This window comes from Pyxicephalus adspersus, chromosome 1, assembly GCF_032062135.1.
Source record: "Pyxicephalus adspersus chromosome 1, UCB_Pads_2.0, whole genome shotgun sequence".
Classification (NCBI taxonomy): Eukaryota; Metazoa; Chordata; class Amphibia; order Anura; family Pyxicephalidae; genus Pyxicephalus; species Pyxicephalus adspersus.
The window spans coordinates 155269270-155296920 of record NC_092858.1 but is presented as its reverse complement, the minus strand read 5'-3'; the positions used below and the strand labels follow the sequence as shown (position 1 = coordinate 155296920).

Below are 27651 nucleotides of genomic sequence, written 5' to 3'. Positions count from 1 at the left end.
TATGCAAGAAATACAAGATAGCAAGGGCTAATTCAGCCCACCAATCTCTATGTATTATTAAAATACCACTTTTGAATGAACTGATAAAGAATAGGAAATAAAGACATCCTGTCTATCTTTAGAACTAGTGCATTGACCTGACCATTTTAAATACACACTGTTCCCATTATGATATTATAAAATTGGTTACTCTCATATATACCTATTTTAAATTAGAAACTTGTAAGTGAACTTCATTGGTCGTCTAAATTGCAAATAAAACTTTTTCATTGTACTTTATCAAAAGAATAATTGTGAAGGTTTTTCCCATTATTATGAATTAAAGTGATGTACAGCTAATGATGCTTGGATTAAAGATAAATGTTATCTTTTAAATTGCCATTCAAATGCTTCAGAAGTTGACTACTAGTAGGAAGATATTCATATTTCATACCATATAGTATACAATATTAAGCTATTGCTGTAACATGGTTTAAAATCACCAGCCTTTATCATAAGGTTTATTAATTGTTTTAGGTAAATATTACATATTTTGATTAATAACACATCACTTCATTGTTAATAGAAAAAAGTTCTTTCTCCCTGTTTAAGTGTTTCAGAAATATGCTTGAGAATAACGCGTTGGGTGCTTCTGAATACCTCTAAAATCCATATAGTAGCCAAAGCCATAATTGAATAGAAAAATTTGAAATGCGACAAATGAAAAAAGCAGGGGATTTATGGCTAGGAAAATGTATGTGCAAAGCGTAGAAAAAAAATGAATAGTCTTAGATTTCAGTGTAATAAACAAAGGTTGTAGTAAATTTTGTCCCTGTACCTGGCCCTTGACAATAAAGGGGGAGTTACATGGGCTTGCTCCTAGACATAGTTCACCTGCAAAATAGTTATAACATAAACATGTACATAAACCGTAAAGCTGAATCTCGATTTCCGACTCGTTTCGGCGTTTAGGCTTCCTCGGGGGATTTTTGGGAAAGCCAGTAGCAGTACAGGTTGACATTCAAAAATCCGGCAACTTCCAAGCAGACCTAACAGCTGTTGAACAGCGCCATGAAAACATTAGTGGCCAAACAGTGTACTGCAGTCCCTGTATTGTAAATGCGACCTGAAATTCATGCTGGTAAACTGAAGGATCCGGATTCTCAATGACCGGATTTTCGATTGTCAACCCGTACTAACAAACATAAAAATGCATAAGACAAATTGGTTTATTTTTTCTGAAGCAAAGAGCGATAATAAAAATATCCATGTATAAGTCCAAGTATGGGTCTTTTATAGGAATATTTCTGCTGGGATCCCAATATCAGTTTTGAGGATTGCCATTGCCTAATGTACTCAGTACACTATAGGGTGGATTTAAAAAAGTAATAAAGGAAAATAGTTTTTTTACTTAGCAAAATGAATTATCATCTTGCACAGGAATTTTCAATTAACTTTATAAATGAATCATCTGCAAACTAACCAATCACATGCAAGCAAAATTATAATTTTTTACATTTCCTTGAGTATTCTATACAAAGTGAGTTTTCACCACATTCATTATTCTTGATGAAAAATTACAGGTAAAATACAGGTAAGAATAAAAATGATAATTGGACAAATAAAACAATTTCCTTTAGGAGAACCTAAATTATGAAACAGTCCCTATGTTAGAATCCTTACTGTTTCGAGCCATAGATAAATAAAAAATGCCACTTTGAATATGGCTTAGTCAGTGGGTAAGGAGTAACATTTTTTTCAATGCTGCCAGGTAGCTCAATGTCAATATGCATTATAATGTTTTCATTTCCTAGTGTAAGTATGTGATAGTGTAATTTGATGCACAATGTCAATGTGCTCTTATTATAGGGCGCTGACCTTGGAATATAGAAAACTTAGGTATGCATAAATCAAGTACACAATGATTCATTAGTGAATGTCAAAGATAATTAATGAAGATTCTGAAATTAAGCCCAAATGTTCACTAATATTATTACCTGTGGTTGTATGCTTTTTTGTCAATTCAACAGCTACATAAATAATGTATAATAAAATATGCTTAGTAGGAATTTCACAAATGGTGAAATGACTTCCAAAAAAAGTTTTAGCAGTCAGTAAAAACTGCCTTTGGAAATAAAATGAATACAAGAGTTTATGTGAATTAGGTCATTTTATCAAATGCTATGTTCAATATGCTGTTCTGATCATCCCATCTGGTTTGAAGTGTCAGGTTGTGCTGTTGCATACCAAATGCAAAAAGTGATATTCTACAGTGTTACAGCATGTGATTAGATTGCTTGTTTTATCAAAAATGTGATGCTTTTTTAAAACTAAAGAAGATTTCTCATGTTAAAACCTTGGAAATGCTTAAGAAAATAGATTACTTTAAGCATGGGGTGGGGTAGCCTTGATAGATAATGAGATAATCAATAGGAAGGGAATTGATCTGAAAGCAGTGATGGCCAATGTGACACACCTTGTGCCAAAGATGTTGGCTTTGGGATGGGTATTTGCAAACAACCTATCTCCCATTAAGAAGTTGTGGTTAAGAATAAGGGGATTTAATTTCATAGATGGTCTTCACTAAAACAGCTATCCTAGAATTTCTCTTGTGTCTTGCTCTGGTGACAAGTGTACAATTTTGATTCATCTACTTCTCATTACCATTGGTCACTAAAACAAATAGAGAAAATATATATTAGGCTAGGACATCAACAGTAATAGAAATGTAAAAGGGCTTTTCACTATCCAAAAGTATAAAAAAAATTTGGCTTTTTATTGCACTTTATTCTTCATTGAACAGTGATAAGTTCTTATTTTAGGATATGAGTTATTGTTTTTAGTGAATCTCAAGTATTCAGCCCTATGGTTCTTCAAGATGGGTTTTGTGGGATTTAGGGTTGCATTAACTCCCAGTAAATGAGCTGCTAAAAATAGGAACATATCTGACTTCATTATTTATTCTTATAAAAGTAAACATTTGAAAAACAGCCCAGGGAATCTCTTTACATTGGCAAGCTGTCTGGATATACATTATAAAAACTCTTAAATATTGATTTCTCCTATACCGAATATGCTCAATAAAGTATCATTTGAATAGTGGTCCTTTTCTAATTAGACTTTTCAAGTATAGTATTATAGTAAAAAAAGAGCCTCCGTTTTATCATAGAAGCAGAGCTACGTCCCAAAAAGAGCAATGCAAAAGTACATTTTTGAAAAGAGAGTTCCAAAGTGGGACATCTAAGGGCTAAATTATTATTTTTAATATAATTAATTTTAATATAACCAAACAAAACAAATAATTAAAATTCATAAAACATGACATATAATATTAAATTACAATGTAACATTATCTGCATAGTTACTTTCTCCTCAAAAAACCTTCCACATCAAAATATTTGGTTTTGTATGGAAGGGAGGAAAGAGTATGCTTCATTCATTCGACGCGTTTCACAGCACTAAGGCTGCTTTTTCAGGAAATAAATTAATAGGATACACTGAACAAATTATATAGACAATATGTAAACAATTTTTAATTTACAAAATCTATATATAACCTTGGTACAATTAAAATTATACATGTATGCAATGTTTTGAGTACTCACTATAAGTCTCCTGGTAACAGTAATAAGTAGTTGCAAAAAGTGCACGCAACATCCACAGGGAGTAGACACCAGCAACCTAGCTGCTTCAATGGACTTCAAACACTATATGAAAATATTGAGAATCCTTTAACAGCTAGAATTACTAATCTTTGTAGATGACATCATATTGTATATGAACATATATGGGCCTATATATCTTTATAGCTTGTGTGAAATCTCACATGTACACACAGCTCAGTACTACAGAGAGCCGTATTCACTGTTGTACATTCATATATCAAATATACTACATATGTCACATATTTAGGATAAACTATAATATTCATTTACTCTAGGTACAGGTATATACATATAAAAACATCATTAGTGATTAATGTATGATGTAAATACATGTTTAATGATGAATAGTGTTGGTCGAATATCCCACTATTCGATTCAACAGCTATTCGATCGAATAGTGAGATATTGTTCGGGTGATCGAATGCCGAATTCAAAAACCATTGAAGACAATGGTGGGAGAATTCAGGTGTTTTTTAGGGACTAATAAGGGCTGCAAGATCAATCAGATTGCTCTTGCAGCCCTTTACTAGTTGTATGTGTTCTTGGATAGAGTTTCTTTATCCAAAAACACAGGGAGACCTGTGTTCTTGGATAGAGAAACTCTATCCAGGAACACATACTACAGGGCTGCAGCAGCGATCCTGATTGCTGTTGCGACACTGTACTAGTAGTATGTGTTCTTGGATAGAGTTTATCTATGCAAGAACAAGGGGCACTGATGAATGGGGAAACCTGTGACCACAAAGTTTCAACCACAAGTCATGAGACCATGGGAACTGAATTACAGATGAACTTTGCAGTTCCAGTACGATCCCGGGGGCACTAAAGGGTAATTTACCTGTAGTGCCCCGGGGATCGCACACTCTTCTCAATGATTCCAGACTCTGCTCCGTCGCCCCCCCCCCCCCCCTCTCCATAGAGCATGAACAGTGCTGTATGTACAGCACCGTTCATGCATCGTGCACTCCCTTGTCGTTGGAAAGGATCGTGAAAGATCCTTTCCAACGACAAAAATTGGAAGTGTGTACGCAGCTTTACTCTGTAACAGCCACAGTAATATGATACATTTGTTACATTTTTCTCGCAGTGAATAAAAGAAAAATGTAACAAATGTATCATAATAAGTCTGTGCTGGAAAGTGTGTTATAGAGTTATTGTAGGATAACCTGTAAAAAAAAATTTTTTTATTGTTTTCAACACATTGTTTTACATTTTTTTTATCCAAATTTTTTCTGACGAATCTCTTTTTTTTCGGGTCGGGTCTACCCGAATTCAAACAGCCATTTTCGAGTCGAATATAAGGACAACCTGAATTCGAACACCAACACTAGTGATGAACCCCCCCAAATAGGACAAGGCTCAGAGAAAAAAAATCAAGATATATACCTGGAAATTTTAGGAAGCAAACAATGGTGCAAAAACTTAACCACCAGAACCTAGATGAGAAGAGAAAGTTCCAATACAAATGTGCTGCACAGCCATGAAACAGAACTCCCACAGTAACTTGTCATCAGTCCAAATGAGCAACTAGGCAGCTGGATGTCTCTCCTTTTCTGTGGTGAGTAGTGTCTGGGGGGACCTCCTTGCCCAGCCATGTGTATTGACATGCGAGAAGTGACATACCGGAAGTGACAAACTAGAAGTAATGTCAAATACTAGAAGTGTGCCTCCTTCACAGAGCCTGTGGGTATGCAGAAAGCGCCTAGATGTCGCTATAATCACCAACAGAAGTCAGATGAACAAAAGGCTTTTAAGCGGGTCCCCCAGAAACAACCGACTTGTGATCCTTAATCATAATAAATATACAATAATAGACATGACTGTTTTTTTATATAATTTTTGAAAGGAACAAATTTAAAAAGATGTAAATTTAGAAATAAGAAGTATAGTACTAAAACAAAATCTCTAAAATAAAAAATAAATGTCTTCATCCGTGTTACTGTAACAGCATGAAACTGAAAAAGAAAGAAAAAAGAAAGAAAAAAAACTGCTGCTAAAACATGGAAGTGGGAAGCTGCAATCTGCATGTTTAAATGAGATCAATTAGGTTAATGATGGATGGAGATAGGAAATTAATGATTTAAATGCAAAACAATTTAAAATGCTGCTTCACTGGCTTCAAAAATCTCATGCTGGAAAATAATACGAGTGGATTTCCAAAGGTTAATTGTGTATTAATACCCTATGGATGAAGATTTTCAGGAGATACGTAATAAAACACACTTTTCAGGATCAATTACTTGCTAATATTGGTTTAATTATATCTATTAGAATTATATTTACTCTTTAACCCTAATGATAATGAGGGCATTGATGGAATAAATCTATAAGAGTCTCCTTTGCTATGGGCTAAGGGTTTGGGTATTTGACCATAGTCATGATTTTCTTTTTTCACATAACACTGTGACACCAGTAGTAGGTAGGGTCTTTATTGAGGTGCAGAGAGCTCAGTCTTTGTCTAAGTTACTGCTTGACCCAACCTGCCTGCAGCCTTCAGGTTTGATCTATTGACAACAACTAACTGTTACATGAAGGAAAGATGGTGGAGCCAATTAAAGGCTGAAGGTCAAGATAGCAAGTGCAATGACCAACAAAATAAAAAAACATGCTATAATTGTACTTTTAATGGTTGCCAATAAGGGTGAGCGAGCTAGATTTTAAAATCGGATTTCACGGCAAATCGGGCGGTTCTCGCTTACCGAAGTGAGAATGGCCTGTGTAAATTTGGCCGTTAAGATCAAATTTTTTGGGACCTAGAAGAGCAATCAGGGGAGGGGAGCTTGCTCTTGCAGCCCTGTAGTATGTGTTCTTGGACAGAGATTCTCTATCCAAGAACACAGGAGAACCGCGTCTGTGTTTATCAAGAATGAATACAGCCTGCATTCATTGATGAGCACAGCCGCAGTACTCACACTGACAGTAGTAGTACCGCATCCGCATTCATGAATACAGCAGTGGGAATTCTCCTGTGTGCGACCCCCCGGGCACTAGAGGTTAAATGAGGGCAAGCCCTTATTGAACCTCTAGTGCCCAGGAATCGCTCACTGACAGGATGAGTACCGCTGATGGATTAATGAATGCAGCCATGGCAATCATACTGTAATGATTTCCTCGATCTTCCAATGGTCCGCAAAAACGGTTCCCCGTATATTTTCAGACCGATCGGAAATTCGAAGAAACTTTTCGGGAGAATGTCAGAGGCATTCTCACTCATCCCTAGTTGCCAACAAAATTCAAAAATAATTGCATAGTTACTGGTGTCCTGACATCAAGTCTTGTTAGTGTTCAGCTGTTAGGCTCTAAGCTGGGGACTGTTGTATAGAGTAACACTGGAACATTGCAACTATTGTCAAACTTAAAAGTAATTTAAATATAGCAGTCCATGATTCTATTTTTATATTATATTTATACTATATACTATTTATATACTATTTATATATATATTTATACTATATACTATATACTATTATTATATTTACATTATTAACATAAAATAAAGAGAATGAGAGGAATCGAGAGAGAGAGACTGGTCTTTTTTGCTGTTTATATTAAAGATATGTTACAATCAGATAAAACAATGTACCAAAATAACAATGTGACAATATATGTGAAATTCATATGTCTCCCATTTTCTTGCATTTACAGTATGCAAAGAGATTGGGGTTTGTTGGGTTTTTGTAACTCTTGACAAGTATTGCTGTTCTGGTAGAAAAAGAAAAGAAGATTGATCCTGGTTGGTCCTGTGGACAAACCAAATCTTTGATGTATACCCTATTGGGTGAGGTCCTTAAGTACCTCAACTCCCAATGCGTTTCACCATATTGACTTCCTCAGGGGAGCTTGAGACATATAAAAGCTATTGAAAGCTGAGGAGATATGGTAATGAATCTGTGGTTTGGAGTGAAGACTTATTATGAAGATGCCAAAGTAAGCCAAAGAATTAAACTCCTTAACCCGGTCAGATTTAGAAAGGTTCCCGCTGGTTACATAGTCCTATGCAGCTTAGTTGTGTATAATGTAAACAATCTTGTTCCTATTGCTCCTAGAGTATTCACTTTAGGTAGTATTAGCCTGAGTGACAGTGGTGTGTACAAATTCCGGTGGTCCAAATGAGATCTATAATAAAAGATTCTGTGTAAATATACCAGAATCTCTTGATGTTGTAAATGTAAAACAAATTGGGTGGACAAAGTCAGAAACACTGTTTTCTTTTGAAAGAAATTAAACTCATGCAATTATGAATTTGTAAGCGAGAGCAACATTTATATGAGCTTGTTACTATATGCAGCGACTGTTTATAGCAATGTTTCTACACCTTTTTAACATAAGTAAACCCCTTGCAATAACTTTCAGGCCTTGGGGATCCCCTTCTATATTTTCATTATCCACAGTTTACAGTACAGTAGTGTGTGTCACTTAAACTGACCTGAGGAGAACAAATTGTTTAAGAAAATCCTAATTACCACGAGAGGAACCCAACAAATTTATAGAACTTTGGTTAAGAAAGACTGATGTATATTAACGGGCTGTATGTATTGAACAAGCTACCTCGAACAACACATTTGTTTATTTCTTTTACTAACTAAACAAATGCAGGAAATTGCGAACAACAATGCTATTTTTACATAGCTTACTTAGTTAACTTTTCAATTTGCATGGAATGGATCTGGTGTCAAATACTCTTAATTACTTTGCAATTTGATGTTTTTACTTTCACAAAGTAACTTTGAAAAATAAAAGGAAACACATTTGTTTTCTGTTGCGCACATTAGGTACTAAACCTATATAAACTTTAAATATTGAAAATTTTAACTTAGAAAACTGATAAAACTCAACAGTTCTTACATTAACTAAGCCAGGAAATGCACCATAAAGATAGAGGCATTTATTTGGATTTCCTTTAACAAGGAGTAGGGCTGCATTTTTTATAATTCTTCCAAAAATAAGGAAGAATATGTTCTATGTTTTATATTTGTGTTTTAAAACTTCATATTTTGCATAGAACCACATTTTGTCATAAAGCTGTCAGACATGTCATTTTGAAAGCCTTTCTACAAGGTCGCTTATTTTTCATTAAAATGTAAGTTACACCATGTCCATCCTTGTATTACAGATAAGAACATTTTACCGTAGCACACCAAGCACTTTGAAAATGATGAACTTTCACATTGGCTAAGAAATTCCTATAAATGAATATAGTTCCTGATACTGTTGCTTAATATTCAGTAGTTGTTCTAAGCATTTCTCATTAATGTTAATGTAAATTGTTTTTTTTCTCGTGCATTCACAGTTGTTATATGTGAATGAACAAATGTCTTTGTAGTTATTTTTTCTCTAGTTCAAAAAATATTGCCCAATTACCAAGTGATACACAGTCTTTCTTGAGTGAGAATCGGTATTTGCTCATTTAGTCTTGTGTATTGAGACGCATCCAGCTCGTAGATTAGGTGATGGAATACAATTTAACTTTGGAGGTTTCTTCGTTTTCAGGAAATGGTTTTTAATCAAAGGAAATAAATAATCTGAAGCCACAGTCCTTAACAAAACATTTTCCTTAAAGCGTACCCATCCTCAAAAATTGTTATTTAGCAATAAATTAAAAACATTTTTTATGTGTTGTCAGCCGTTCAGGAAACATTATATTAATTTTTTCATTGGTTTTATTTTATTTGCTTATACAGCACTGACTTTGTAACTTTTTACAAACCACAGTTAAGCAGAACAGCACAACATACTTTCAAGATATTATGGACCTGATTCATTAAAGTTCCCCAGGACTGGAGACGATAAACTATCATGGGAGAACAGCAAACCTGGAATTAATCTGGTACAAAACATAAACATTTGTCAACTAATACCAAATGGTTTTTAAGAAATCAAATCCAGGTTGTCTGGATCACCAAGGATCACCTGTATTAGTCTATTGTCTCCTGTCTTGGAGAACTTGCATAAATCGGGCCCATTATAAAACTATTGACTTGTTGGTAAAGAAAAGCAGTTCCAGCAGTTGGATTGGTTTTAACAGGTCCATACAGATCCCAAATGCCCATGCCCCCATGTCAAAATGTTTGAGAGAGAGAGAAAGGAAAAAAGCCTATGAGAGTATCCAATCTTTTTATAGGGATTTCTTTATGTACATTATTGCCCTGAAAGCTGCATGTGACCACATGTTGTAAAATGCAATGCAATATTGGTTAAAAAATTAGTTATAAATTAAAGTGTAAATATTTAAATGACATTACCAATATCTTTAGGGGCAAAAAACATAGGAGATGAAATCATTGGGGTGCTAATGAGTATTATACTGCCAAATTTTTAACTTGGATTTATGGAAAAATTACATATGTTTTTTTCTCATTTATTCTCATGTAATTTTGAAGACACTGATCAGGGGATTTGAAAATAACTTACAAAGTCAGCAGCCATAGACTTCAATGCAATCTCGGATGGGCATGCCAGTTTTTAGTTTTACTCAGACCAAATAACATTGGGGCATATTTGTCCATCTCTATGAGCTAACAGCCTAGCAGGCTGGCATTTAACAAATCACTAATAGTCACTGTGGCATGCTAAAATTTTCAAGATGTAAACCATTTTTGATAAATCTCCCCCCCCACAAAAAGAAATTCTGACTAACGTGCAAAATGTCTGTGCACAATGAAAGGACATATGGTTGATGAAGTGGCAGAGCGAACATCTGGGTTATGTGTCTTTTTTAGACAAACTCTTGTAAATGAGTAAAGCAAAGCAACATGTTTACATGATCAGCCATTAAACAAACACATTTTAGAGGGAAAATAGGAGGTTTTGGGGAATAAAATACATTTTGGTAAAATGTAATGGAAATTGCTGCTGGTATTACCGTCTTCCAGCTTAAGTCTAATATGGTAACAATAGCTTTTGAGATTCCCACAGATTTTAAATATTAGGATATACTAGCAGGACCGTGATAATTCAGTCCTGGCACCCACAAGGGAATCGGGGATTGCCGGGTATCTCTAGCGACAAACCTAAGCCGCGCAGCTCCGCCAAATTAGACAGCTGGACGACAATCAGACAGGTAAGCAAAGAAACACCTGCCCGATCGCCAATTTTTAAAGTGGGACTTTAATCCCACTTTGAATGAGAGTAGTATATAAATATTTTCCATAGCAAAACTGCAATACAGAATAACAACAAAAAACTTTTCAGTATCCCTCTGGTTCCAGATTTGACCTAGGTTTGGTTTGGTGACTGCTGCCCCCAGTGACTACAGCAGAGATCTCAAAAACCAAGCCTAGGCAATTAGGGAGTCATGTGTAGTGCTGATTGGTGAGAGATATGTGTTATTGTCTGAGCACTCAATAAGGATATTTTTCTCCACTTTCTTTTATGTCATTACTTGGACAGCAAAAAAGGGAAAATCTCTAGTGGGGACACAAATTGCAATAAAAAAACTTTTTTCAAGCTGTGGCCTTTCCCTATTGTACTAAAAAAAGAGTATTTTTCTTTGTTGCTTCTGTGTTCCTCTAGAGATTCACTCACCATCACTTCCCTGTTATTTTACAAAATATGTATTTATTTTCTGCCACAGTCTGCACATTAATGATTATATTATGTAAGTGTGTGTTATTATTCTTGATAAATGCACAATAAAACAGGCAACTCCATTGGTATGCTCAGCAATGTAAAAGTCTAAATTCAAATTAAAAGTTGTATTTGTTTGAAATTAAATTCTTGTTGTTTTACTTAAAAAGAATTTAGTCACAGAAAGTTTGATTAATAGTGATGCAGAGGGGCTCTACTTCATAGCTTACCACCTGGAACCACTTACCCTTGTTAGCGCATGAAGAAATATAAGCTCAGCAGGATACATTGAAACTATTTGAGAAAACAAAAATAATATATTCTCTCAGTAAGCAGTGATAAGTGTTTTGGAACACTGCACTGCCCAAGATTCAGAGAGCACAAACCAACTGAATGCCATTAGAGTAGGATATATATACAGAATAAATAGAGTGTACAAAATAAATACATAAAATAAAAGTTAAATCTGATATTCGTGTTCACTGCAAATAAAAGATACCCCAGTAAAAGAGAGTATGGAACAAGCATTTTCATTTGGAAAAATTATAAATCTATCATTATTATAGCAAGGTCCCCGGATGGACTATGAAGAAATATGGTGTTAGTCCTAAACTAGGATTTAAGGTGGAGATGAACCTTGGGGATACTCACCTTAACCTGTTCCATATCAGGCACCACCATCTTCTCCCTTCTTCTCTTCCCCATTCAGATTTTCCACTATCCTGATTGGCTGAGCTTGTATTCATGGCAGCAAACTCAGAAAGGTAGGTAGGAATACTTATTGCAGAAGGGACATTGCCCGTCCCTTTCTTCAATAAGCACCTGCCTGATGCCAAATTTTTTAAAAGAAACTCAAGTTTGTCTTTAAAATATATCCAAACCCAATCACAAAAATCCAATGTCAGTTTTATTATGTTTTTGTGTGTGCATCTTTCATAATACCTATAAAAATACCTGGTGATCCTGACATGAAGGGCATGATAATTCCTCTGATGTCAGCTTTTATATGCGCTCCTGGAGAAGATGTCAGTTCAAAGCAAAAATGTATAGAGATCATGTAGACAAGAACTGGCTGAAGTTCAGAAGGGCAGCTGCTCATAGGTGAGCCCATGCATTTCACCACTATGCACCCCCACACATTTTACCACTATGTATTTTTGAATTGTATTAGCAGGTCCATGAATTTAGTGATTTTACTTACTGTCAGGATTTGATTGGTAATTAAATTTGAGAAAGCAGACTAAATTATAGACAATTGTGTATTTCTGGCGTTTATTTCAGACCTATTAGTTATGTGCGTCTGCATTTCCCAGTAAGACTGTATAATTTATATTACCAAGAAGAAAAAAAGTTAAAATCATCATTTAGCTGAAATAAGTTTTCAGCATGACAATCCACAATGTTCCTGTCATTTACCACTAAACATTTAGGAAAAGCAATTTTTTTTCAGATGTGAGTCTGCTTTTTCTAGATAACTTGTACGTTTGTGCACCACATGTACCCCTCAATGTCTAATTAGGGAAATGTACCGTTGGTTGATGTATCATGCATGGTTCCAGACAATTAATTCTACAGGTGGCTGAACACAGAGGATGCTGTCATTCAAAGTCTATGTCTGTTAACATTAGGAGACTTATTGCTCTTTCATTTAAACATTTTCCTTTATAATATGCAGGATTTTGTCAAGAAGCATTGACAATATAGCTCTGCATATTACCGTATTACTTTCAATAATGATGAAAGATTATGAATGTTAAATATAGCTGCATATTCAAGAGTAATTTACTGTTTAATGAAACAAAAAATAAAAAAAAAGCAGAAACATAAAGATAACCTTATTTGTAAATTAAAAAAGTCTTACTTGTTAGGATGCACTTATGCTGAACTTTTTAGTTTGGAGCAGTCATTCTCAAACAGGGTTGTATGGAACCCTGATTTTTTATGGATTTCTACGGGTTCCATAAACTGTGTCTGATTGACTTCAAATTTGATAATACTTGCAGAGTTTTGTATTTCTATCACCACTTTGCAGAACCAGCTGCATGGCTCTAAAGATGTTATTCTAGCAACCATGTAGGGCAGTTTTAATTCCACTGGCCACCAATTTATTAGGCTTCTTTCCTATTGACCCACCCAACAAAAAGGTTTAAATTTGGGTTCTTGGAGGCCGGAAATCAATTGTAAGGTTTCTTCAGAAAGAAAAAAAAGAAGACAAACTTTCTACAGACCAAATTGCAGTTGAAAACCACAGTACAAAAGTACATAAAGGTACATTGTACCTTTTTTACCTGAAAATACAGTTAAATTTACCGGAATAAATTAAACCATGGGATGTTTTTTACAACATGTTTTTAAAATGCAAAAAAGTTAAATCACATAACATCAGTCTGCATTTATTTTCCCCTTTTTTAACAAGGTTAAGTGTTTTGTACTTTTACATTGGTTATGATGGGTCACATGCTCCTAAATGATCTTTTGTACAATACAGTTGGCCACAAGTAGATGTCGCTATGCTCTCATGCAATGTGTGTAACAAACTCATGTGTCATGTCCCCAACATGGAGCGTTTGTTACACACTTTACCTGACGACACAAGACCAACTATTGGAGTGACCTGAATATAAACCAAAATTCTTTTTCAAAAGGCATTTTGAGGGAAAAAAAAATCCTAATTTATGCTTAATTGTATACAGTAAGTAATATGTCAACCACAGTGCATGTTTCAACCTTCAAATAATGAATGCATTTGTTTTTCATTGAAGATCATCCCCCACAAAATATTTGAGGCATACAGTAAAAATAGTTTCTAAACACTGTCATATGGTTCATCCAAGTTTTTTTATTTTGCTTTTTTGCTTTTTGCCAAGGTGAACTTATACTTTAATGACTTGCTCAGCCTTTGACACTGTGTTTCACTTCTGCTGCCATGGATGAGTTGTCAATGACAGCTGCAGTCACAATGAAATACTGAAAACCAGTAACATTGGTTGTTAGATTTTGATTACTCTGGGTGAATAAGAGTTAGAAGACAAAGCATTGTTTACAAAGCACTGTTATAACTCTGCCAAACTCCCTTGCCTAAGCTCCCTCGTTAATAATTCAAATGTGTAGATTGAAAAAGGAAAGAAGAAAGAAAGCCCTTTAGGAGAAATTCCCCCATTGCTAAAATGCTAAAATACTGGTGGCCACGAAAAGCTTAGCCCAGCACAGCTTTATGTTGCAATATGTTCTGTGTTTTATGTGTCATTTATGTATCAGATATTGTAGAAAGTTGTAGTCCTGCAGGAAAACCATGATATGTTTCTTGATTGACACTCATGGTATAGCTAACAGTAGTGAAATAGTGTCCAAAACAAATTTAACCCATCTTTGATGCTTCTGCTCCTTGTTTGTCCAAGCAACCCTTGTAGTTGAAACTGAAATTGGTTGCAGAATTTAGAATTTTGAGTTTTTTTTGTTCGTTCTTTTGTAGATGGGGGTGGTTGTCTTAACAATTGTTTACAAGAGAAGTTCACTTTCTTTTCAATCCTGATGGCAAAATATAGTTCTTACCCTTTCATTATACACTGAAAACATAATTGATATCTATATAGGGTAATCACAAGCGCCCTAGATTCTTGGCAATAATAAACCACTCTATAGAAGTGTTTGAGTTGTTAAATGGCATTGAAGTGGTTCTGGCAGCGCACATTGGAGGTTAGTCTGCAATATTAGTAAGTCCTAAAAATTAGGTCTCGTAATCAATTGATCCCTGGAATAATCATTTTGGGATCTTGGACCAATCCAAAGTGTTTTTTTAAAAGAAGAGATAAAATGCAGTCATTTGATATTGATAGCAAACTGCTCAAAACACTTGCCAAGAACACATTTACTTGTAATAGAGGAAGTCAGCAAGGCACTTTTGTACCTTAAAATAGAATATCCTGTATTGATTTTAGAGTTGATACATGGAAATGAACAGCAGCCATGACATTTAAGGGGAGCAGTCACCTTTGCACAGGCGTCCTGTTTTGGAACTGCAAGAGTGGCTTGTTACTGAAGTGCCAAAGAAGACTTATTTTTCTTATGTCATCCACAGTGTCCCATCCAAAAATCAATTTAAAGTTTTAAATGGATTTCTTCTTTAATATATTCTGCACATAATACTCCACATACTGGCAAAAACCTTTATCAGGAAACCTGCAAGCTCCAGACTTTCCAAATATCAGATTCCATACATTAATCCACTAATGCACTTAGAGAAAATGTCTTCTTGAAGTTTTAATTTTTTTTTCTCAAAACAGGTGAAGTCAGACTTAGAATCCTAAAGTTGTTGCTGTATGTTTTTCTTTTCTTATTTTCAGATACACCCAGAGTCAAGATCCTGCCCTCCATTTCTCTTCCACAAGAAGGACAGCGACTGGTTTTGACATGTGAATCTAAAGGAAAACCACTGTAAGTGTTTGATTTGTATCATGTGCTCAGACCATACAATATAATATATACATTGAAAACACAGTCCTGCTGTCGCAAGGAAAACACCAGTCTCACTGTTTCATCGAGGCAATACAACCAGCTCTAGACCAGAAGGTGCTTTATTCACATTCCAGCACAGGAAATTCAAGAAAGTATAACATTGACTTAATGTGTTTCAAACTAAAATTACTTAAATCATTTGAGTCAAATTCACAGCTCATATATTATAAATAACTTATACATTTATTAAATATAAATAAATAATATTATAAATGTAATAAAAATATAAATATTAATAAATATATATAATTATAAATATATTATGCCCCAATAATGTCTGGTATTCCTATGTTTCTTTGAGTCTTTTAATATAGAGTAGTAGTTGTTGAAAAAGTCTCACTACTTCTGTTTAGTGGACATAGCTAACAGTAGACCCTTGTGCAGAACTGACCTGGGACCACCCAGTCAAAGTGATTAAAGGACCCCCATTGGTTCTCTTTTTGGCTGAGGAGTATCATGGGCCCTTGTGCAATGTCACACTTTGCACCTTCCAATGTCCATTTCTGCTCCTGTTTGATTGTGCAGGTATTATTACAGTTGGTAGGTGACAGCAAAGAGGCAGGAAAGTGTTAGAATCAAGATTGAAATAAAATGTAAAGAAGGAAAAATAGAACTCCAAACAGGATTACTTCCATTAAAATGAATTTCTAATAACCACCAAGAACTAAATCTACCTGTGTGAACCCAGTGCCCTTGCAAATTTAGATATTAAAGGTTTCCGTGACATCATCATTGTACAGAGAGAAGAGTTGTGAGAGGGACCCAAAAGTCATCTCATAAAAGGCTGCCAGCATAACACTACAGGGGGGGTGGATTTAAGACCAATTAGTCCAAGTTTTAAAACCAATAAGATACAGAAAAATAAACCAGAGACACCAAATATTAGCAGTGTCATGCCACATTTCAGCATTTTTACCAGGCAAAAAAAAATTCAAATGAAATATACCAATGATCTTAGGACCTGCTATCATATCCCCTCCAATTCCAAATGTCAACTTTTTATAATGCGTTATAATTATTTGGACGATTCTACAAGAATTATGTAAGAAATGGTAAATTAAACCCTGTCTGTCATCGTCTTTTGCGGTTTTACAAACTGTGTGTAATTGCCCTTCCTTCAGGATGTATTTAGAGGCAATTCACAAAATGTTGACATTCCACTTATTTTGAAATATTAATGTAACTTTTTCATAATTATGTTCAGCCTCCAAGGCTTAACATCTGATTAGGAGAAAATTTAAAAGGTTGGTCCCAATTGATATATGTTTTAATGCAGATTTAAAATAATTAGATTTTGACTGTGCATATGGAATGCAAAATAAGTAACAGAACAGTCTAGATCACAGTTTGAGGTAGCTGAGGAATACACAAGGTTCCTGGATCCTTCAGTACTATACCTGAGAAGTTAAATGTATTCTGACAGTTGAAAAAAAGTAATGTCTGTGTTCTGGCATCATGTCTTGCCTTGCATCTTCCTTGAAATTGCTATTTCTCCTTTTGTGACAAACTTGTACTTAGGCAGTTACATTGCCAAGTTATAATTATCATTGTTATTTCTGTTTAGAAGCAGAATCATTCTTCTTTTCTGCATTCCACAGTATAAATTGTTAGATTTATATATTGTAGTTTTAAAACGAAAAAAAAAAACGTTTACGTTTAAAGGATAGAGGGCATGATTTATTAAAGCTCTCCAAGGCTGGAGAAGATACACTTTCATTAGTGAACCTGGGTGATCCAGCAAACCTGAAGTGGATTTGATCCAGGACTGAAAACACTTGCTAGCAAATAACAAATTACTATTTAGAAATCTATTACAGGTTTGCTGGATCACCCGGGTTCACTGATGAAAGTATATGTTCTCCAGCCTTGAAAAGCTTTAATAGGTGTAGAAGTGTAAAAAAGGAATTTAAAACAGGGGTCTTTTTAAGAGATAATTATGGGTGTAATTGCAGTCCACTAGAAATAAGGTTCAGGTTTGATTACACAAACTAATGGTCAATTTAGTTACACCCAATCTTCAATTACACCCAAAGACAGTCTTTCTTATCTTTTTTTACCATAAGGGAATCTCTAAAATAATTTTGGGTGTCAAAAAAAATCCTTCTATTATCAATTATTAGAAAAAATGTTATTTGCATTGGTTTCTAGTGAGAAGAATCCATTCATTGTTGCAATTAAAAATGAACAGAAATGCCCTGTAACATACAAACAGGTTACTGTGCATTTTAGTAAAGTAGGTAAAACTTGGAGAACAACATGTTTTCAAACTCTTGCAGATTTTACATTTTATTATTTCTCACAGGTTCACTTTGAAAAATAAGGTGACTGGGTACAATAAAGACAAAGGTCCTAATTACAAGACTTCAGAATAAATTGTGTAGGGTTATTTCTGCATTGTGTGCCTTTTACAATTCATAAGAACTAACTTTTACAGAAACTTTGGAGAAACTCATGGCACTAATAAGAGAATCACTGTGTGACTAAGTCATTACAGTACACCCCCAAGAATTCCTATCATAGCTACCCAGCAGTTATTTTGAATGTTGCATGTACATATTTTATTTATTGCAAATTCCAACAGTGCATTTGATGGTCTGGGAATATTGCGTCCTATACCTACTCAAGCTCTGTAAACTTTTCCAGAAATGATCATACTGTTTTCATTAAATCATATTAGAATGGGAGCATCTTAGAAAAGACAGTTTAATGTTTTATGCATCTATTAGGAAATCTTCTTTGCTGCACTGCTTATTGGACACATGAGGGTTATGTGTGCTATCAATCATTCTTGTTCAAATACTAGAATACCTGAAGTAAGGGTCCCAACAGAGCAAAGAAACTAAATAACATGTACTTTGCAAAAAAACTTACTTTGTGAGCTATTGTGTTTAATTAAAGCATAACTATTTCATAAATAGCCCCAAATACATCAAGAATAAAGATCATCTGTCAATGATGCTTTTTGTCCTGTTATAGCTATAAATCTAAAGCAGTTATTAGTATACCAGTATTTAAGTTAATATGATTAATATGATATTCTAAAACATGTATTCTGTGAGGTCAATCGTGCATTTCCTGATACCAGGGGCTGGCCTTAACACCTTACATTAGTTCACAAAACAGATCTATTTTTTGTAATGTGCATTGTAAGTATGTGAACAGCAGCATTAGGTACTATTATCATGCATTTCACACATTTTGAGTTCTACCATAACACATGGTACAACACAAGTAGTAAGGCTACAGTGTGAAATGGCCTTTACTATTTAATACATTTCTTCTCACTTTCTGTCAATGCAACAGGTGCCAGACAGGACAGCTCAAGGAAAATGGGGACATAAATGGCAATAAAAACAAATTTTTATTATAGACCTAGGAAGGGATAGAATCTCTATGTTAATTGGTGAGCTGCAGTGCCATTCATTCTTGGCACCCAAGGTACAAGCATTGTAGTGCACTACAAAGCGATCACACAATACTGTGCATTTTGGTGCACTGCCTTACAAAAACTTATATTGGTGTATTAGGCAGCATAAGCTCCCTTTATGGAACTTTCGTCAATGTTCATTGGTTTACACCCTTAGCTCAAAGGAAAATAGGAAATAGAAAAAACTGCATTTTGCTCATTCAGATCAAAGCAATGAGTTTGCTTTAATTCTTAACTTTTACAAACGCACAAAAGTGTGGCTATTCCAAAAGAGACATACACATGTCAGATAATAGTAACACAAGACATGGTTCCCCCAACCTTGTTCATCAATCTGACATGACTCCCAAGAAAGAGGGCATCATTCCTACTTTGGTGAGGTTTACTTTTAGCTTCTGTTGTGTTTACAAAGAACTAAAGGCATAATAGAAGGGAAAAAAATGAAAATAGTTTGAATTAGGAATATGCAAAAAAAAAGGTGTGAATGATCACATATACTATAGCCCATTCATTATAACAGGCCTAAAGGTTACCACTGTCCAAAAGCCTTCTACATTCAATACATATTTCTTGGTCCCAATGAAGTCACAATAAACACTCTCTACTATCAATGTTTCCTTCTCTGCAGGTTTAAATATTAATAGGGTTAGATTGTTTCAGCCCAGCTTTTGTATAATTAATGTAAACAGCTCATTTATTTATAATACAGCAGATTACTTAGTTTGCGTTGCACAGAGAGCTGCTAACACTTGGCCCATACTGCATGGTAGAAAAATGTTTTAGCATTTAATGGCACAAATTAATTTTATGTTTGCTTTGAAACAATCTTTTAACACATATTGCATTTAAAATTCATACTTGCAACGTGACATCGAAAAAAAAATGAATATATAAGATGATGACTTCTTTTCAGATTTAAGAAACTTTTAGAAGTCATTTTTAGGTGTTAATAAAATAAATATTATTATGCATTAAAAGTCTCCACCAAAAGTTTCTATTGCAGGTTACATCACCCTGCTGTGAGGACTTCCTCATTTTAGTAATCTCTACATTTAAATCTTAATTCAACTTCTGGTTCTTAAAAGGACATGTAAATTCCACTTACTTAAAGGGGAATTTTTTGAAACAACAGCAAAGTCAATAACTATTTTTCTTTTATTGGTTTCAGGGGAGATGTTACTTAAAGGCCCCCTCCCAAGTTCATACAATATCCTTTATTCTGTTTCCTGGGAGCCCAAAAAGCCTTGAAACCTTATATGTTTCTCATCACATTACCTTGCGCTCATTAGAAAATGCTGCATATTATCTTTGCAGGATTTAGATAATTCCAAAAATCAAAGCAGATAGACCAGAAGACATCTGGAAAAATGTATGCATTTAAAAAATAAATAAATCCAGGGGGATAGGGCATGGTGCTACTGTGTGAGGGAGAAGGGCTGCCCAACGTGAATTTGGGCTTTTTAAAAATGGCTTGTTACTAGAATCACAAAGTAATAAAAACAAACAACAACTTGCCTATTTTTTTGCCTGAATTTGTAGCTTTTAAGATATATTTTTGCTTTAACAATCATATTATATTTAGAAATACATTTGTTTGCAAACTGGTTACTTTTAAAACTTTTGAGTTTGCCTAATAAGATCAGCCTATTTGTAGCTAGCCATACTGCCCTAACCATCAGAAACACATTATACTTGAAAGAAGAGAACATCTGATTATACATAATTGTCAGTTCAATACACATGGCAAGTCCTGTAAAAACTCTGCTATCATTTTTCATTGGCAAATGAAGCATTTTGACCTTAACAAAGCCATTTGCTTTTATAAAGTCCCAATTAACAGAGGCTTGGCAAACAAACATGAATAACTGTAAATGGTAAACTAATTAGGCAAAGAAAAGTCTTATTAGTAGAAAAATAATCTGTTGAATGAGACCATTTCTGTCAATAATTAAGCCAGGATATGCATTTTAGGAAACGATTAGGTAGGTTTTTAAATTTTCTTTTAACTTGTGCTTGTAATATAGCAGTTATGAAGCTGTCATTTAAGTATTTTTTTCTCATAAAAGCAAGCAATGGTCTGTCTTTAAAACTTTCAAGAGGGAAATGCAGGGACTGCTATTGCCAAACTCATCTTCTGATTTCAACATGAAAAGTATGTGGATGAGAAGCACTACTCTGACATCAATTGCTTTGTGTTGATGATCATCTGGCTCATGATGAGAGACAGAAAACTAGCATTTTCACAAAAAACGGCATTTGTATCCTACACATTTCTCCAAAATGAAAGCGTCTACTTAAGTCCCCTGCAATGCGGGGAGCTGCGTCTCTGCTCTTACTGCCCGCCCGCTCTCCACCCGCCCGCACGTCACTCGCCGCCGTCTCTCCGGGTATACACAGTGCCCGGGGGATGTAGTGTGTGCAGCCCGCAGGAGAAAAACAAAAAAAATCCGCGGGCAAGAACGGAGCCCAGCGGTGTTGCGGCCGGTCTGGTTGACTCCTCCCCCGGAAGTCCAGCATTCTGTTCTTTAATTTAATCCCTATAAGTCACATATTTAGACTCAATTGAAAAGTCTATAAATAGGATGGATATATTATGTGGTCAAAGTTTGTAAATACCACTCACAAATGTTAAAGGTTGCTTATGAAACTGATCCTACTACCACCCATCCTTTCTCTTTATAACAGACCGAACTCTTTTTAAACCAGGTCACAGGATTGTGAGGGAAACTTTTTGCACATTTTGCCAAAAAAAAAAAATGTTTGTGAGGTCAAGTACTGATGTTGGACAAATAAATTGGTGCTAGCAATCTGTATTCCAATTCATTCCATAAATGTTTAACAGGCTAGAGCAGGCCACTGGAGTTCCTCAACACTATGCTCATCAAACCATGTCTTCTTATGACAGAGGACAGTCACGCCTAAACAGAAAAGGGCCACTTCAAACTGTCTTGACCAGGATGAAACAAACAATTATCCAACAGCACCCTTCACTAGGAACCCTTGAAGTCAAATATGTGCTTGGAGTGTCCATATGCAGTTGTCAATAAAGTAAATACAAAGTCAACAACCCATGGACATATAATAAATTAGAATGATTTATAGATAACAGTACTAATATATCTTCTTACTTGTTTATTATTTTCATATAGAACTAGCCATAGCTATCTAAGGAGATTGTGTGACATTTCAGGAAACCCTAAGGGAAAGATCATGTAATGTTCCTGGAAGTATATTCACAAAGCTTTCACTCATACTGTTATACCCTTGGGAGGTGTTAACACTGAAGCTAAAATATCGAAGGAATAGTCTACTCAAGACCAATATTTTAGTTTCTGGTGGATGCCAGAGAGGTAAACCACCTATCTGTCAGGGATTCTATAGATGAAATTTCTGTATTTGTGTCCAGGTTCAACTCATTCCTGGGGACATTTCCAGTTGAGGACACCTACTCTACCTCTTAGGTTTTCATTAATTCCCTACAGGAAGTGATGGAACATGTAAAGAACAGGAATAGAATTTAGAATTATATCAGAGAGGTCTCAATGCAGCAATATTAAAGATACTCGAGTCAACATCAGTTGTCTTGTATTGCCAAACTCCCAGGTTCAGATCTTGACCAAGACACTTTCTTCTTTTTGACCTTCTTTATTTATTACAAATAGGGGATTACAAACAATAACACACAAAAATTCTACAATTGTATTTGCATAAAAAAACGGAAGTGCACATCAAATAGTTCAGAAGAACGGAAATTTGCACAGTTGTTGGGATAAGCATAAGCTTGAAGGCAATAACGTTACAGGCAAGTGTGCCTCAGTAAACCCAGGTTATCATATCATGTCATGTCAGATCATATCATCATGTAGGCCTTGTTCCTGGTACCAAACCTATGTAGGATCAGGTAGGAAAGGTGCTCATCGGCGGTAAATGTAGTCAACCAACAATGAAAAAAAGAAGGAGGGGGGATTGGATGACTGAGAAGCATAAAAAAACAGGAGGGAGGCAGAGGTTAGTGGAAGTTCAGTGTCCGGCACTCCAGATAAATCAGCAGGTGGCTTGGACTCCACCCCCGCTAAGTTGTGTCAAGCCCAAGTGGCTTCTATATTTTGGGAAGGAGGTAAATTAATTCAGTAGAACCACATATCGAACATACCCCCTTATGGAGAAAGTGAGGTCTTCTATATAGTGAATTTTATTGACCCACTGGAACTGCAACCACAGCCACAGGAGAAGGTTTGGGTTTCAGCCAATATGCAGCTATGCAGGCATTGGCTGCAACTATCAGGCGGACCAGGGAAGTTTCTGCAGAAGTTTGCATATTCTTCATGTGTGATTTTCCTCTCACATCCTAAAAACATAATGATACGCTAATTGACTTCCTCTCAAATAGAGAAAGATTTAAAAATATTTGTGGCATACAATTAGGAGCTCTTCTTAGCAACAGTTAAGAATTGTGACAGTGTTTTTTTTTTAACCCCAGCCTTTTAAAGTAAAAAAGTGAAGTAAAGCACCCCATTTTATGTAAACTGTTTGTATCCATGTGACTCTCCTATTTTACTTCCTTGTCATCACATTTCTGGGGAATGCTTACTACTGTTAAGGTAGTGCGAATTAAAAGAGAGGACTGCTTGTGTATATTTCCCCGTAGAGCTCGGGACACATCTGACAAAATCTGTCAATAAATGATGTGATACAGAGATAGTTGTTCTCTGCAGGATTTGCCATTGATTATTTTGGTAAACCTGTGATATGTTTTGATACATTGCAGCATGTCGTATTGTCAATAAAAAAAAGGTCACATTCCTATGAATTCACTTTGAAATCCATTTTCACCTTCTAGCAATGATTTTTTTGTTTGTGGTTTCAGTTCTTGGAAGAATTCTTCATATTTTTGAAACCAGCATGTGCCTGTGTTCTGTCGCTGTCGGGTATAGTGATAGTTTAAGATATAGGTTAAATTTTGTAGACAGTCTTGAAATTTCATGTTGACCGTAGGATTTCTTTCTTAGGCCTTATATACATGAATGCTGAAAAGAATTGCTGGATGTATGAAACTCATACTGAAAATAGCTCAGGACAGATCAGCTTTAAGGAAGTGTTAAATGAAATGTACATTTATGTATTCATGCAATAATTTTAGTACCATGTGGTCCTAGCGAGAGCAAGTCACTGACAGCACCTCCCTATTTTATTACTACACAGTATTTATATAGTGTCGACATATTACGCAGCACTTTACAAGGTCCGTAGTCATGTCACTAGCTGTCCCTCAAGGTGCTCACAATCTAATGTCCCCACCATAGTCATATGTCCTTATACAGCCTAAGGTCGACTTGGGGAAGCCAATTAACCTGACTGCATATTTTTAGAATGTGGCGGGAAACCGGAGTAGCGGAGGAAACCCACACAAACTTGTGGAGAATCTGCAAACTCCATGCATATAGTTTCCTGACCAAGTTTCTAACCAGGAACCTAGAGCTGTAAGGGCCAGAATGCTAACCTCGGAGTCACCGTGCTGCCCTTTATCTTAACTATTCCCTACCTCTACTGCCTATATTTGTGCTGCATTAGTCGCAGACAATGAATGGGGGGGGGGGGGACTATAAAAAGCATCCAAAGCTTTTTTTTTAATACAGTTTTGTATGATATGTCATGTAGGTGTGTAGAACAAAAAATGTACTTGAAATATGTACATTAAATCCAGATGTCTTCTGGCTGGTCAGGTGCCATGCCAGGGTCCTCCTTCTTTATTTCTAGTCACTATTTTCATTATGCAGGTGTTATGTGTTGTCATTATTGTGAAACAGTGCCTGCCTGTATATTGCCAGAAAATATGGAAGCACCAAGCAATAATCATTAGCAAAAGAAAAAAACAAATGTAAAAAACTGATATTTTTTAAAATAAAAAGTAAATATGATTCAGCAAATTAAATATCATCCATGACCCTTTTTAAATTTTTCAGCATCTACCAAAAACTGGAATAATAATTTTTGGTATATCTTTTATAAAGATCTATGGAGTCTGATGTAAGAGCTGACTTGAATAGTTATTCGTGTTTCTATAAATCTGATAACATGTATTTCAATTCAAGACAATGATACCACAGCTATAAAACTGCCATATTAAAAAATCATCCACCATTAGTGATTAATCTGCCCTTGCAACCTTCTGGTCACCTTGTCTCTAAACACTTATGCCATGCATATAAAGCACTGCTAAAATCATCTAATATTTGACCCAATTTATGTAGGTGATTGCCTGTTTTAAATGCCTTTGAGATGAAATCATACTTATTTTCTGCTTTGTTAATTTTTCTCATCTCTGTAGCAGACTTACAATTATAAAATAATTGGGCACAGCCATAATACAAAAACATTGGTCAATCCATAATTTACTGCAAATGGCCATAGGCATAATCTAGCCACGTGTTTTTAAAGTAGTTGTGCTGTTACTTATTCTAGGTAGATGGAAAAAGAGTACAACTTCACCTTTTTCAATGTTATTGCATTATTTATTGGATAGGTTGTTGATATAGTTAATGTGAAAATAAAAAAAAAACTATTTGTTTAAAGACTTTTGATTGACAAGCATGTTGGACTTGGAGCTGTAACGTCTCACTGTATGGAATAGCCACTGTGACTACTTGAGTTCTGTAGAGAATTGGAGAAAATATAGTTAGATGTCTATAATCCACACCTTAAAAAATGTGCATATGGTGGAGACAAGTAAAACCTTTGTCAGGGCCGCTGTAAGTCATTTTTTTGAGCCCCATAGTTAGTAAAGTTCCAGCATTTCAAAAGTCGAGCTTTTTTGATTAGGGCTTGGCACAGAAGTACCCACTGGCTTCCCCCTGATGGCGGCCTTGACCATTGTCAACTATTAATAGTCGCTAGGTACAACCTTCCCTGTTATTTGTCCCTTATGACTGTGTACACAAATTATGGAAAAACACATTTTTGCAGTTACCTACCCTGCCCATACAGAGAGATAGAAGTAGCTTGTTTTATTACAAATTATCCCTGCAAAAAAGTTTTACTCTGGATCATAGTACAGATTTGAAAGAAATACACCTAACACACCTATATTAAAGTAACAAGACATGTCTGTTGTATTTAGACAATACATATTTATCACAGAGAACAGCTTTAAGTAAAAAGTAGGTCAGAATGTTTGTCCATCCTAATTCTAGCCCTGAAGAACCACTTTAATAATCTAGTAATAACAGTGGTGTCCTCCGGCAGTGCAAAAAGATATAGAATAAGTTTCAGCCATGTATTATTCTCTTGAATAGTTTACCATACAATCTTCCTATCCCCATACTTAGCCACAGGTATCCGGCAGTACACGTCTCTACTGTAGGTTTTATTGCGCAGTCTCTTTGGTTTATATCCATTCTATATTATTGTATATACCCTTCTTAGTACAATAAGCATGGCAATGTCATAACCTTTTAAATCTCATAAAAATGAAAAGCTTCTGACTGCTGACATTATTGTCTATGGCACTCGTTCTCATAATGAAAATGATGTGCCCAGACAAGACTGGATGTATATCAGAAGAAACTAGAGAGAATTTTTATTATAACAGATGGCCAAATAGGCATGAAACCTGATTTGAAGGCTTTTTTTGTTCTTTTATATTTGAAGTGGCAGTATGTATTATTAGAGATGGTAAATCTCACAGACAAAGCTCTGTATTTATGAGACTTTTAGAATTTCCCAGTATTAAATTGGTTTTATAGCATGTATTTCCTAATAAATGTCATAAATTGCTGGAAAGTATAAATTTAAATTCTTCAGAAACTGGTAATCACTATTTAAAGATAAATGCTTTTTTCAGCATTGCATTGCCAATGTTGATAATGTAACAGTGTAAACTATCACCATTTATATATTACCTATCAAAGTGTGCTTATTTAGAAAACTGCAAGGAATAATATTAAATTAAACCCAAAACAGTGTAACACATGAGAACTAATCAGAATTTGTCTTAAAGGTAACACAATGTAAATTCAATATATTGTACTTTTTTATCCCTTGTATTGTTTTTCAGAATAACCTTACATGTCCATCCATATGGTGATCGAGTAATGTCTATATTGGATGAAGTAGGGTTGCTGGCTCTATCCCTTTTGGGAACATTCACTTCTAGTGACTATTGACAAAAAGTGAAAAAGTGGGAGGAGATCCAACAATTTGAGTTCAGTGTAGGGAACTTAATGTTTATGTCAAGACAAATTGAAAAGGAAGTATTAAAAATTAGGAACGTTTCTGTTGATGTGCCAGAAATATAGTATGCTCCTACCCTGATTTAAGATGTGGTAACACAGTTCTGAATTCCAAATATGGTCTCTACCTACCAATTTCTAAGGCATTGCTCTCTCTTCGCCTCCTCTTCCATTCTTATCTTAATAGCACTTGCATGCAGAGGAAGAGCAAAGCAGGTTACAAGATTTATGGAAAAATCAATAGGATTTTTTTTGCAGCTGCAAGAAAACT

General features: G+C 35.1%; 1 protein-coding gene across 3 annotated transcripts in view; it reads left to right on the top strand.

Moving 5' to 3' along the window:
* CADM2 (cell adhesion molecule 2) overlaps positions 1-27651 on the top strand; it is a 936889-nt gene that overhangs the window by 802537 nt on the left and 106701 nt on the right. For all 3 annotated transcript variants that reach the window (XM_072431967.1, XM_072431968.1, XM_072431966.1), the window contains one exon: positions 15554-15644. In XM_072431967.1, the coding sequence (XP_072288068.1) occupies positions 15554-15644 (91 nt within the window). The remainder of the gene's footprint in view (positions 1-15553; positions 15645-27651) is intronic.